The sequence below is a fragment of the Caloenas nicobarica genome, chromosome 2 (genome assembly GCF_036013445.1).
Source record: "Caloenas nicobarica isolate bCalNic1 chromosome 2, bCalNic1.hap1, whole genome shotgun sequence".
In the NCBI taxonomy this organism is placed as follows: domain Eukaryota; kingdom Metazoa; phylum Chordata; class Aves; order Columbiformes; family Columbidae; genus Caloenas; species Caloenas nicobarica.
In genome coordinates, this window is record NC_088246.1 from 116,720,755 (window position 1) to 116,734,762 (window position 14,008).

At 42.3% G+C, this 14,008-nt stretch overlaps 1 protein-coding gene across 10 annotated transcripts in view; it reads right to left on the minus strand.

Annotated features, from left to right (window-relative positions):
• The window catches only part of ZNF521 (zinc finger protein 521), a 235,960-nt gene that overhangs the window by 51,957 nt on the left and 169,995 nt on the right, over positions 1 to 14,008 (minus strand). The window contains exon 8 of one of the 10 annotated variants that reach the window (XM_065628657.1): positions 6,732 to 6,803. The exons of the other annotated variants lie outside the window; for them this stretch is intronic. Coding sequence (XP_065484729.1) covers positions 6,781 to 6,803 — 23 coding nt within the window. The 3' untranslated portion in view covers positions 6,732 to 6,780. Of the gene's footprint in view, positions 1 to 6,731; positions 6,804 to 14,008 lie in introns of those variants that run through there. 10 annotated transcript variants of the gene reach the window in all.

Genomic DNA, 14,008 nt, shown 5'->3' on the forward strand with positions numbered 1-14,008 from the left:
CTAGATTTAATTGTTCATGCCTGGCTCTGCTAGAAATGGGCAAAAGAGAATATGAAGTATTCAAAACCCCCTTCTCCAAATTATTTTTTCTTCCCTCCCCTCTTCGGGAGGGGCAGAGAGGAGATTTGGAAGCTGATGAACAAATGAATGTCCTCTATTTACCCTTTGGCCAGACAGTATATAGATATCCACAGCGCTAAGCACTCCTGTCAGTCTCCATTCAATTCCTTCAACCCTGTTTTGAAAGAAGATGTAAGTTCTGGAGTGCTGTTTATTTTTCTTCTACAAATGAATCAGGATCAATAAAACACGGATCTCCAAAAGGAGGAGACTTGAGCCATAACTAGAAATGCAGCTGCCCACATACCCCCCCCTTTCATGCTACAACATGCTTTTTACTGACTACCCTTTGTCACAAAGATCAGTTCATTTTAAGGATTGCATGAAATAAGGTTGCACAGGGTCCCTGAGGTCAAACCAGAATTACAGCTTAAAAGAACTTTGTGGACAAACAATTCTACACCTTCAGTGTGACAGAAGTCTGAAAGATACAGATAAATTGCAGTATGGAGGTATCTTCCGGAAACGCAGAGGTATCGTGCAGTAGGGCAGTTCATTCCCTTTGCACACACGTGCACTTTGAGCACATGAATATCCCATTCATTGCTGCGCTCCTGTTCTCTTAACATACCTTTCACCCCGCTGTCCAACAACGTGATAATACATTAATGCATCCCACTGCTGCATCTATGGATGCATACATTCGCCAATTGCAAACACTCAACATTTCAAAATCTTACATTGTTTATTCTGAAAGAGTAAATTGGCACCAGTGAAAATTTCTGGACTGAGAATGTTGAACACTGTAAGTCTTCCATAGAAAAGATGGACAGTGTGAGAAGTAGTTATGTGAGGTTTTCTACCTTGTCCCCTTTTTTACGTGCCTTGATTTTCAAAAGATATTTCAGCTGGTAGGAGAGACTCTGTTTCTTGAACCCACTCAACCTCTAGCTTATCCACTGAAACTGCTGATAAAACATGCATCTTTGTAAATACCAGAGGGATATTTTTGTGCTATTTATTTACAAGGAGTTGAATTCTCATTTTGAACATAAAATCTACTATCGTCAACTAGATTAATGTAAGATTGTATTTGCTCAATTAATTTAAAGGGGAGGGCTCTGTCTCCCATTAGCTAGCTCAGCCCTCTAAGTGGCTTAAGAACACAAGCTTCATGTGTTTTTCTTCCATTGCCTTCACCCTTCCCTGCTTTCCTTCAACCAAACCAAGTAAATGTTCATTTAAGCGGTACACTTCTTTTTTTTTTGTATTTGGAGTATTACTGTACAAAGCCATTGTGAGCTCAACACACTCTGCTAATGCCCCGTTTATTACTAGACACAATTCAAGGTCCTGACTGTAATCTTTTAAAGCCCCTAATGACCTAGGGTTGGGCTGCATTTGAGACTTTCTCTCCACTTGCAGTCCGCCAAGAAAATTGAGCTCGACGGGAACACTAAACCTGACAGTGTTCCCATTTAAATCCTCTGGAGCAAGGGAGTTTCTCCATAAGCCAACTGAAGAAGTCCATATCTGACCTGCTGACTTCAGCTGCCTCTATACAACAGCATCACCACGAACTGGCTGCACGGGAACCCTGTCAGAGACTTCATTTCCCTCCTGCAGTCTCCATCAAAGCTACCTTTGGTAATCACTACAGCTGAGAACACAGCTCAGCATAAATTAAGGAAGAGGCTCAAGGACACAATGAGTCCATGATGCGTATGCTTGGCCTTAAATATAGGAAATCTTCAACCTCCAGCCTGTGTTTGATAGAGAATGTCCACTACAAATGTCAGGGTTGACCTAGTGACTAGCATTTGTGTACAGGTCACCTTACTGCAGCGTTAAAGTCATCTTCACTAACCAGTCTGTGTTATTCCAATTTCCACACCAATAGATTCTTATTAGACATCACTAACACACATGTCCCTGATAGCCCGTGTTCAACTTGTATAGCTAGCCATGTTTTTAATCTGTGCTGTGCGGTAGCAGCAAACATAGAGCAGGAGATGTGCCTTTCTAACATGCCAACAATCCCTAGCTTTCCTTTTTTTGAGTCGTACAGACATTTTCCACCAGCATTTAAAAAGTACCTCTTTAAAGCTCAAAACTGACTGCTATGGATCTAAGCAGGAAAACTGCATAGGTATCAAACCATATTAGTGATGAAGATATATCCTAAATACCCCTAAGTACCTGCTCATCTATTTTTTTTGACAAATCGTATCACAGAATCATCGAAAACAGAGTTGGAAGGGACTTTAGAAGGTCACCTAGATCATCCCCCTGCCTTAAGGCAGGATCAGCTATGCTGTACAATTTAGATGACCTCAAACTAACGAAGCAGAAAGGATGATGGCTAAAATGCCAGTGGATTAAGCCCAGTTCTGAATGTATTGATTACAAAGAAAAGAGCTTTTGAAATCTGCTGTAACTGTGCAAGAGTCAAAGAAAACAGGTGTTAAACAAGCTGGTTAATCCAGGTTGGTTGCTTCAGGTGATGGAGTCAAGTGTTTCTGACTGCGAGGAATTATTTTCAGCATCTAGTCAGATCCAGATAGATTTCTTGTGGCTGTGCAAGCTCTAACGGAGATATAGGGGTGTTTGATAGCTACCTGTCCGAGTCAATTTGCAAAAGTCGCTGTGAAGTTTTGAGTAACAGTCCGTAAGAATAATGAGCCTTTTCTGCTTGAATTTCAGCCTGTGATGTTTCCTGAATTTCCAGAAGTGACACAATAAAACCTCAGAGTCAAATTCTAGTCTCTCCTACATAGAGTACAATTGCTCTGCAATATATGATACCAATGACCTAAAAATGTCCTAAGAGAGGGAGTCTTTCTCCACAAGTTGCCACCTATGCCATTTACTTTCAATTCTGGGATATACTGAGGGAGGAGTCATGGGGTATTTTCCCACCCTGGTAGGTCACAAAGATCTTCACTGCAAGATTCTGCTTTGTCATCAGTGTTGTAAATGTGTAAAGAGAGAACCACGAGGTACGTAAGAAAAGCAATGTGAATGGCAGCATGTTCACCTACCAGGGTAGACATACCTTTACACCTCCATCCCTTCTGATTTCAACTGGAAAACTATCCTACCTAAGCATCTCATAAGTACTGATGAACAGGGAAGAAACACCTGGTTAAAGCTCCACCCAAATAAATCATGATAATTCTGCTCTCATAAGTAACATGGGAAAATGTGTGGAAGTACATTGGCCAAAGGATTCTTAAGGCTTACTTTCTAAACCTGTTTATTTGGAGAATAATTGTCTGTATTAGCAATTCAGGTAGTAGTGACTACTAAGAGCTCTTCTCACCACTTTTGCTTGGCAGGAAGACTTATATTTTCACAAGCCTATGAGCAGATCGAGATGCTATCTGCCTTTGCCTTTAGAGTTAAGATATTTGCATCTATGGGGGTTTCACTGCAGGGCCACACAGTTACTGCAAGTACTGCGGACTACAATCCTTGAAGAGCTACAGTGGCTGTCTACTGACTTGTAGGCAAAATTCAACTTGTTGGTTTTGAGCTATAAAGCCCTAGCTGGTTTGAGCTAAGAGACAGCATTTTTCTTCATAGAAATGACAACCGTGGTCAGAAATGTTCAACTCACCAGGTCTATTCTGGCACAACTAGATGAATTCTTATGCCAGAAGGTTGTGGTGTTTTGTGTTTCGTTTTTTTTGTTTGTTTAGGCATTTGTAGATTTAGACTTTGCTATCCAAAATGGTTCAACAGGACTGGAATCTGATTGCTTTTGGAAATGGCCTTTTGCAAGAAGCTGGTTGGCAATTAGAAGGGTTCATGTGGAACAAAGAGTCTGTAAGACAAGCCTCAGACTGGGCAACATTCTAGAACTGGGAAACATTTATGTGGGTTTGTTGAAAGATTCAGTAAAGTCTGTTCTACTCCTGCACCGTGAAACATGGCAGCAGCACAAAATCAGTTAAGTTAAATAAACATAGTAATGTCCAACTTCTGACTGGCAGAACAGCCTTGCAGGAAGGAATTCTCCATTATCCGCCTTGCTCATATTTACAGCGCTCAGAAACCAGTGGATTGCAAGACAGGATTCTCTTCGGTAGTTTCTCAAGTGGCAGAGATGGTCTGTAGGGTGGACTAAAGTAAACAATGCAATATTGCAATGTAAAGGAGAAAATGCAATTATTGACTGATCATCTCAAACCCTCAAATATGAGTTATGAGAACTCAATGATGCAGCATTAAAGCTGGTTAATGACTGTCTTGGAACTCCACTGGTCATGCTGACGGTTTCAGAAATGATGAGACAATATGAATCCGCATTGATGTCTACGTGTATATATTTATGAACATATCTTCTCTGTTGGCAGATTCTCATAGACAGCACCTAGGTGTACTGGAATGGGATGGATGATGTGGGGAGTGTGGCATCGCATGGCAGGAAAAACAATATTGTCAGGAAGGGACACTGGGTGGCCACTACTGATGTTCCACAGGGAGAGATGGAATCAGCTGCGAACCCTACACCGCAATGTTGGGAGCAGAATTTTCTGACGGTACGCTACAGCGGGTGCAAGCACTTTCAGCTGTATGAGAAATGTCAGAAAACGGCAATCAACGTTGTGACAGTTCTTTTGTTTTTAGCTGAATATTAAAAAAAAAAAAAAGGACTAAAACCTCAGTGTTTTATTTGACTACATTCAGTTTTAAACTACATGCTCTCTTTCGCATTTTTCTTCTGATCTCTGATGGGTCAGACTTGGGGATTTTTTAAATTTAAAAGCCCAATCAAATCAGCTTTTTTTTCCTTCCTTCTAAAAGCTAATATTGGGGTTGAGGGCCAAACAATATAATGATGCAGTACTACTTGCATTATTCCTGAAGCTATTTGATTTTGACAAGCCCACATTTGGTAATTAACATGAGAATGCCCCCTTGGGCCGTTCTCCTGTTAGCTAAAATATCTTATAAATTACTGTAATAAAAGGAAAAAGTGAACACACTGCCTGTCAATGTTTCAACTTATCCAGCAAGAAGAGGAGACAATGCCATGATCTGGAAACACGCACACGCCAAATGGATGCATAAATTACACTGTCTATGCCCATCTGAACCAGTCACCTGTCTGTCAGTGAAAAATATACACATAATAGTGTGTAGTAAAGGAAAAGCGCATTACTATTTGTATAGTATTTTTGTGGTTATGCAACAAAGGCTCTCATGGTCTGCGGAGTTACTTCCGTCACCTGCTCCAGCCCATTACAAGACAGAACAAACTGGTCATTTTTTTTGGTAAAAATAGTTGTCACTGTAGAGTGTGTCAGATGCCAGGATTTGCCTCTTGACCTGTTTTGTTAGAGGTTGTGTTCATGGGGGCTGCCTACACTCGATGCCATTGGAAATCACGTTGCAAATAGGCCCTCGCTGAATGCCCCGTATCTACCATCAGTTTTGCAAACACGTGCCTCTGTGCTTTGAACCTGGAGAATGGCAGCCCAGCAGCTGGACTTCCAAGGCAATTCTGCTGTCCTGTCATCTGTCATATAATATCATCCTGCAGCAAACATAAAAATCCACCGCTAACATCAAATGTATTCAAATCTGGGCGCAAATATAAACCAGGCGAACACGCCCTGCATGTTCCAGTGCAGCAGGCTGAATGCCCTTACACATCGTGTTCAAAATAATGGAAGTTGACATGAAAGAAAGTGCCTTTTATAATACTTCCTGGCAGGTACAATATTTTCCTTTATTTATGAATTCAGGTGCTGGCAAAAAAATAGAAATGAGTGACATTTTTTTCTTAGAAACAAATATCTTATTTTATGTTTTTTTCTCTTCTGATTCCAAAACTCTTAATGCAGAAGAGCAGGGAAAGTGGAAGGAGAAAACGCCTATAATTTATACAGTGCTACTTCAGTCTGTGCATAGGGTCTGGAGACTGGATATACAGAGGATGAATAGAACAGACAAACTGATGAGCAACCTACGTGACTACTTAAAGGGTTTACTTCTTTCCAAAAGAAAACTTTAATTAAAAGCACCAAATATCCCAAAATAATCTCTGTGACAACTTATTGTCTAGGCTGTTTTGCTCAACGATTTGCCACCCTCACTAATATAAAGTACCAGATTTCTGCAAGAGCAATAGTTTTCGAGTTCGATCCTTGAGGGCCCTTTTTATTCTCCTGTTAAAGGCCTTGCAAAATCAATGTCTATAAATCGTAGACTTATTGATAAAAATTCTGGGGCATGCAATTGAATGTAGATCAAAAAATGCTTGTGTTTAATCCATAGCAGACATAATTTGCTACCATTGCTGAATTTTAAAAGGATCTGGTCCAAAGCAATGTCATGTTCCCAGCTCTGTGCCACAGCCTAGTGACATTTAATCACGAATACGACTGCATTCTCCCTGTGACAGCTGAGACGCAATGCAAGCCAGCTGATGAAATTCCCCTTCCAAAGCCACCAGCCTACAAAGAGCAGGACAATGCAGGAAGCTCACTTGTCCCAAGGGTACCTTCTGGTTTTACACATCCGGCTGCAAAGTTATCACATGCAGCCTGCTAAAACTTACCAGTGACCATTTCACCTTTGCTTTTTCTGCAGCAGACAAAAACTTAAGGTACAATTCGCTTCTCGATGAGTTTTCCAATGACTTGATGCTGCAGTCACCAGGTCAGAGGTAATGAGGGCTGCACAGCTTACAGTGCCACAGCTCCAGCTTGGTTAGATCAATGGCCTATAATTACCTACAAACAAGTCAGACACCAATCAATGGTTTGTTATTTCTTGTACAAGTAGCACAGGGAAACTTTCCTAGGTCAGGGAAAATCACACTGGAGGCAACGGCTGCACCTGCTTGCAGAGCCTGTCGTGCCAAAACACCTTATGAGTAACCTTGAATATCCTTGAATATGGTTAGAGGCCACAGGGACAATCTGGGTTCCTCAAATGAGCCTAGTTTCTCTGGCCTGGCTTCAGGTCCGAAGGGACCTCTGCCATTTTAAGTTAGAAACCCTAAAGGATGCTAACAAATAAAAAGAACCCAGCTCAAACCCCCAAACGTGAAACTCCAAACCTGGGCACATCATGGCACCACAGCACAGCCTGGCTCTGAAGTTTTATTTTTACAGCTACCATGGAAGTAAAAACTGCAATATGAGTCAAATCCATTCCAACAGATTCATTTATTTTGGGGGGATGTCAAAGGTGCCAGATTGATAGCTCTGGCGAGCGATATTTTCAATTTCTCTGCACACCAGGCACAGCATGGGCAGCAGCAGTGCTCGCCTCCTGCCCGTGGCTCCCATCCAAGCCACCTCGGTCCTGAGAGGGACCACCTAGAAGGGGTACAGAGCTATCTCCGTATTACCTAGAGCTATTTCTGTGCACTCAGCCTGCGTCCTCTCTGCTGTGCTACAGGCAACGAAAGCACCACCCACGGCAGATGTGTTTTTGTGGGCAACATTTGTCTGGAATGGGAACATCAACTCATTTGTGCACGAGTCATCAAATGTCTAGGAGATCTTAACAGCTGTGCTCACCCTACCAAGGTGGCAACGGTAACCTTAATGCTCCCATCCCTCATTATTGCTGCTGTTTAGTGCAGACAACACACCTACCTTTGCATAAAGCCACTGGACACAGGAAGTTTCGGACACAATTCCAGCAGGTTCCTCAAACACCCCAGTTACGCTCTTTACCTTTCACACACACACACCTGATCCCTACTTTTTTGGTGATGCCTCTCATGTCCAAAATGCCAAGTGATTAGCTAGGAACAGCTCCTCTCTACACAGCTATCATCCAAATTAAAAAACAGCAAATAAACCACCCTCCAAAAAAAAAAACAAACCAAAACCAAACCCAAGGAAAAAGGTTAGAGAATGCCACTTGATCAAATACGCACATAACTAAGCTGACATAAACATGCCTCCATTTCCTGTAATACTTTTTTAAAAGTAGAGGAGCAGAGCAGGAGTCCTGCTGGATTTCCCTTAGCAACCTGACAGGAGCCCACAAGGTCAGCTAGCAGGAAGCGTAGAAAATTATACAGTGGGGAATTATCAGCTAAATTATTTCACTATACTCAGGATTTTTACTGTTCCTCCCAAGACGGTGGCCTCTTGCTACTTGCAATAGAAGCAAGAATAAAAGGACAGAAATGACAAAAGAGATCTTAAAAAAAAATGCATGTTTTATGTGCCTCCTGAAAACGGTGACTTGAATGCCCAACTCATTTTTTGTTGTTGATTTTAGATCAAAGGCCTGATCCATAGCTGTAGCTAACATGCACAAAAGAAGTTGTGTCTGTGCGCACGCAGCTGCATGTACCCATGCAGGTGCATGAAGGTGACTTAAAATTCACCTTTCCCTCTTCCAGGTCTGCTGCTGTCTCTAGCCAAGCCCGTGCCAAGCTACAGCAGCCTATGGTCTGCTCAAAATCCAGGCAGCTGAGAACGAACCTGGGAAGCAGGGCTGCAAAACTGCTGCCTTTGCTGCTACCCCAGGATGGAAGGGCAGTGGTGCGAAGTCTCCCAGCTGAGGCTCCATCACTAGAGGACCTGTATTGGAAAAGGCACCGGCTCCCCAGCCACCTCCGCCTGCTTTAAGAGCTGCCCATGGGGTGCTGTGGGGTGAAGGCTTTTCCAGAGCTCTGCTCCCAGTATCGGGTACATCCTGGTCCTGAGGGAGGAGGAAGAGAAACCTGGAAGATCGCTCACAATGCGACTCGTTTCACAGTCTTGTGAGCATGATTTATCAATTAACAGGTAATGAAAAAAAAATCCCCTGCAATTAAAGCCTTGATTTTGCTCGAACAGGAAGCAGTACCATGCCACAGTGTACTCCTGAGACAGACAGGCAGCTCCTGTCACTAATGCGGAGCACAGCTAATCTTAACAGATTCAGTGCGGGCCCCTTGGGAGATGCCATGTTGATGAAGGAAGATACAGCAGGGAGCCCCCCTCCCTCCCCACAGGGCCGGGCTGATTGCAGAGCCGACGGAACGGTGGAGGGAAACTGCTCCCTGTTTCTTTTTCTTAGCAGAGTTGTTGAAGGCAAAGGCAACTTTCGATTCTAAAAGACCATTTCTGTCAGGTTATTCTTTCATTTCTGTATCCAAATATTATCTATTATTATCTATATTTTTCCCTTGTTAATTTCTTTATTTATCTATGTATGTATTAAAACCCTTCACACTTAAAAAATACTGTACAGATATATATTTGCTCTATAGAGTGAATTATATACATGTACATTCATATATGTACACGTGTGTGTATATGTATCAGCTTAGTTAAAACTGTTCTCTATAGAGTGAATATACATCTCTACATTCTTTTTTGAATGTGTGAAGGGTTTTAATAGATTTCACAGGACACAATGCATTAGAGTTACTCAGGCAAAAGTCAGAGCAAATTAAGGGAGATGTTTTTCTTTCCTGCTGCTTGAAAAACAAGACCACAGAGCACTCATCAGGAAAACATGCCCTCCCCCCCACAAAAAAAAAAGAGGGGAAAAAAGAACAGGATTTTGAAAATAAATTGTTATGGATGCTGGGGTTCTTCCCCTTCTAGATCACTTACTGGTAACTTTGGTTGGAACACAGCGTTACAAGCAGGAGCCGGGTATCTGAGCTGACATGCCTCCTCCGCAGTCAAGGCAATAGGTTAAATATTGCCTCTGCTTAACTTCTGTAATATATTTTCTGTGTGGTTCTGTTCATAGACAACACACATCTCTGTGCCTTTGACTAAGTATTCACTTGAACATCTTTGTCTGTACAGCAGGATCTATATGCAATTATGTTATCACGCTGATGAGAAAACTTAGACTGATGGAATACTGAAAATACCTTTACACTGATAACAGATAACCATAAATTGCTGACATTTGGAAAAAGAAACACACACTATGTTATTTTCTATATTCATTAAAGCATCTCCAACACCTGTCCCCAACATCACTGAAAATCGTCACTTTTTCCAAGAAAAAAAGGAAAATCAAGCCTGAGAAATGTAAGTACACACAAAGAAGCTGGGACATTCCTCTAGATAAGTCTTAGCGAGCCATGTGTGCTTGCTGAGATTGCTGTATCACACACCAGAAGTGCCCGCAAGACAGCACGTCTATGGCTGATCAAAGGCGCAAGATACACTGAACCGATATGCTGCAACCATAAACCCACTGAAACTGCGAAGAAGGTTTCGTACCCAAGTGTAGTCATGTTCGCAGCTCAGGATAGACAGGAAGGTCCAGGAAATGGACACTGATGTTTCCAAACACTCATCTGAGGTTGCAGCAATCTGCTGGTCAAATGTGAAAACCTTTGAAAGGTGTCTACACAAGAACTGGAGGAACCACAGTATGTGGAAATGGAGTTATTCCAAACATTCATACCTGTGCAAAGGCAGGAGAACAGACCAGGGAGCATCTAATGGTCTGTCTGCTCTTGGAAGAGCCATCTAATGCTAAAGATATAGTTGTAGCATATGTCTGATTTTGGAACACCACCTATAGTTGTGGTGGAAGGTCACAGAACAAAGGAGACCTATGAATGCCAAAAACACTTAAAGTGGTATTCATGGAAATCTGGCTTTACGATAATCTCCAATCATTAAGCTTTCTTCAAAGCAATTTCCAAAAGGATTGCTGGTTAACAACAACCTGAATTTCAAGCAGAACCTGGGAAACAATTCACAGTGAAAAGTGTGTTCAGTGAATTCTCCCTCTTATTCCTGGCTACTACTTCTTAACGGTGGATTTTGTGTGTGTTTATCATTTGCAATCCTTTGACAAATGTTCCAGTCAAACAAATTTTATCCTAGCATTGTTCTTGTGGTTGGAGTGTAGAGGGTCTTCCTGGCTCTGCAATGCTTTCATTAGGTGTGTTACTGGCTTTACTGCTGAGCAGGGCAGGTATGCTCTGCTAATGCAGGTATCCACACAGGCCAAGAAGGAGGGAAACATTTTTAGACTCTACCCTGGGCAGTCCCAACTTTGGGATCAGGGGCAGAATGTCTTCCCACTTCAAACAGTCATGCCGCAGGCTGAAACAGTTGCACAGAGAAATTCCTCTGTTTGCACTGAGCAGCTGTGAAAGAGGAAATCGGGGATACGGGTGGTGGTGGGGCTGTCAGGGGAACAGAGGAACTGAAATGTTCTTGGCTTTCATGGCAGGAGGATGCAGAGTAGGGCATCTTGAGAGGAGAGGTCACCAGGGATGAGTTGCAGCTGGTTTTATCTTACCCTTACACTGCAAAAAGAAGACAGAGGAGAGGGGAGCCTTTCCTAGGAAACCGAGAAGGACAAGTACGAAACTCACGATAGGATAACAAATTCTGTGAAATTGGTTCCCACAGCCAGTTGCTTTATGGCTAATGGTATTGGTTCTGGCTCCCTTTCAACTTCTTTCTCCAGTATCCTCTCCCTATCTTGCCTTCTGTCGACTGTGATGGCTGTTACACCTAAACCCAGTTTCATTTCCTCCTAAAACATTTCTTGGTTATGTGCCTGAAAATTCTTCTCCATTTGCTTTGTTTGCAGAAGTGGCATTAAGAAATGGACTCAAACATGCCATGTAGAAGAGGACTTCGAGCTTGGTGTCTAAATTCAGCAAAGTGTGATTCAGTATTTTTAACAGAAGATACAGTGCCTATTATTCAGAACGAGGACTCTCTAGTACATTTCTCCTAGGAAGACATATACCTTCACTTCCAAACCCCCCTGTCCAACACGTTTCTCTAAATTACGCAAATTCCCCAGCTTCCCAGCACAGCTTTTAAGAAGGGTCGCTCTCTGCTTACTAATCAGGCATGTGAATGGCTTTCCTTTAAGAAAGAAACTTTGAAAACACATGAAAATCTACTGAATATCAATCATTATGGAGGTCCCTTTAAACTCTGTCGTAATACTCAAGAGAAGGCTTCCCGCTGAATTAAAATCTGCAGTTTCAAATGTGCAACCTTTCTTTAACTGCACTGACACTCTGTTTTCTTTTTGTTTGGGGTTGATGATTTTTTTCCCCAGAGATTATTTATTTTGGACATGCCTTTAACACGGTCCCAACATTTACCCTGCTTTTCTGCTGAAACAGACTTATTTGGTTATTGGACCCAGTCCTGATATCCTCCAGCTAAGAGACTGGATAAAAAATAAATAACTTCACAAAAACCATAGACTCTCCCATGCGTTAAGAAATTTTAAACATATTTTTGAGCACTCTTCTAAAGCAAGGGACTGGCATCTCCTAGGGAGTGAAGCTTAGCCCTGGAGGGGACATAACAAAGAGTGACTTGTAGTGTAAACTGGTTTTGGTTCTCTGCTAAAATACTTCATTTCTAGGGGACCACTCCCACAGATAAGACAGTAATTCATTAGGTATGGATGACACTTTCCCCTTCCTATTATCCACCACTGATAGGATCATAAGCCTGGGAAGGACTTTCAGAAGTCCCTCCATGGATCCCTCTGTACCAAGGAGGATTAACTCTTTCTGTGTCATTCCTGCACAGCTATTTGTTACCCACCTCTTTCCAGCAGAGCCAAGTGCTACAAGGTCTTCTGAAGTGCCCAGAGACAGATGTGGTCTGATAGCCAGACCTGCCAGCATATCTATCTGGCCATTTGCAATGGTTTGCAGGCTGGCTCAGCGGCCATACGGTTGTTTGGATGATAGCTCCGTGGATTTATCTTCCACCTTCAAAAACAACCAACCATATGAAAGGCTGCCAAATGCCCCAAATGTAAAATCTTTACACCGAAATGCCCTGTGTAGGATGCAGTGATTTCTTCTTGGCTATTTCTAAAGAACTGTGAAAGGAAAGAATATTCAACCTCAATTCAGATGATCACAATTTGAAAAACAAAGATAATCCAGAGTTGTATTATAATTTTTATAGGTACAATTTGTACCTATCTTTCAGTAGATGAGAGAGGTGGCACAGGAGAAACGGATCATTAAACAGTAGTGTGAAGCCAGGGAAATTAAGCAGCTGCTGTGAAAGCCACCTCGCTCCGGCTCTGAGCGCGCGACAGACACGGCGCGAGGGAGGGAGGGAGGGAGGAAAAGAGAGAGGTGCCAATTGTACCTATAATGCAATAATTAAAAAAACTCTGCCTACTATCTCACCATAATGGTTTGCACAGGTTAGATCAAAGAAACGCTGCTGCTCACAAAGGGGCTTCTCTTTGCATAAATACGTGCACTCGCAGGCGGAATATTCCAGCCAATTCAAAGCTCTAATATATAGCCAAGGGTAGCCTATAGAGAGTACCGTTCTGTAGGTTTCTCTCTTCTCTACTCGCTGCAAAAACTGTCTTTGAAAGAGGAAAGGTGGTGAAACCAATACTGGAAAAGATGGGGTGATATTTGGGTACGCGCTGCCACCGAGCACGTTTCCAGACACGTCAGGTTACTCTCTCTGAGCCACAGGAGGCACAGTTCATAATTCCACGTGCCCCGCTAAGGAAACTTCCTTTTGTACTGAGTCAAACGAAGGGGCTATTTCCATCACTTGCTTCTGCGCTTCCAGCTCTAACAACAAAAGACGGCACAAAACACTTTAAAGAAGTAACATATGCGTCCTTGGATTATTGTGCCGAAGAAAGAGATAAAACAGGAACAAAGTAACAAATTATATTGTCAGAAAAAATGTGAACTTTTTGATTGGGGATGACATTTATTTTAAGTGTGCAATGACGGCAGGGAAGCTGTCAGGGTAAGACATGGCAGAGGTTTCAACGTTTGTTAAGAGTGTCATGGGAATTTAACTAAAACTGTTAAAACTGACACTATTGGCTTTTGTTAACACATTAAGCATGGGAAAAGTGCCAGTCAGCATATCCTCCATAGCATCAGTTCAGTTAAATCATCTGGAAGATGCATAAAACTGGGTGTGATAATAAATGCGACGTTTTCCACACATGGATAGAGGGAGCAGAGCGGGACAGG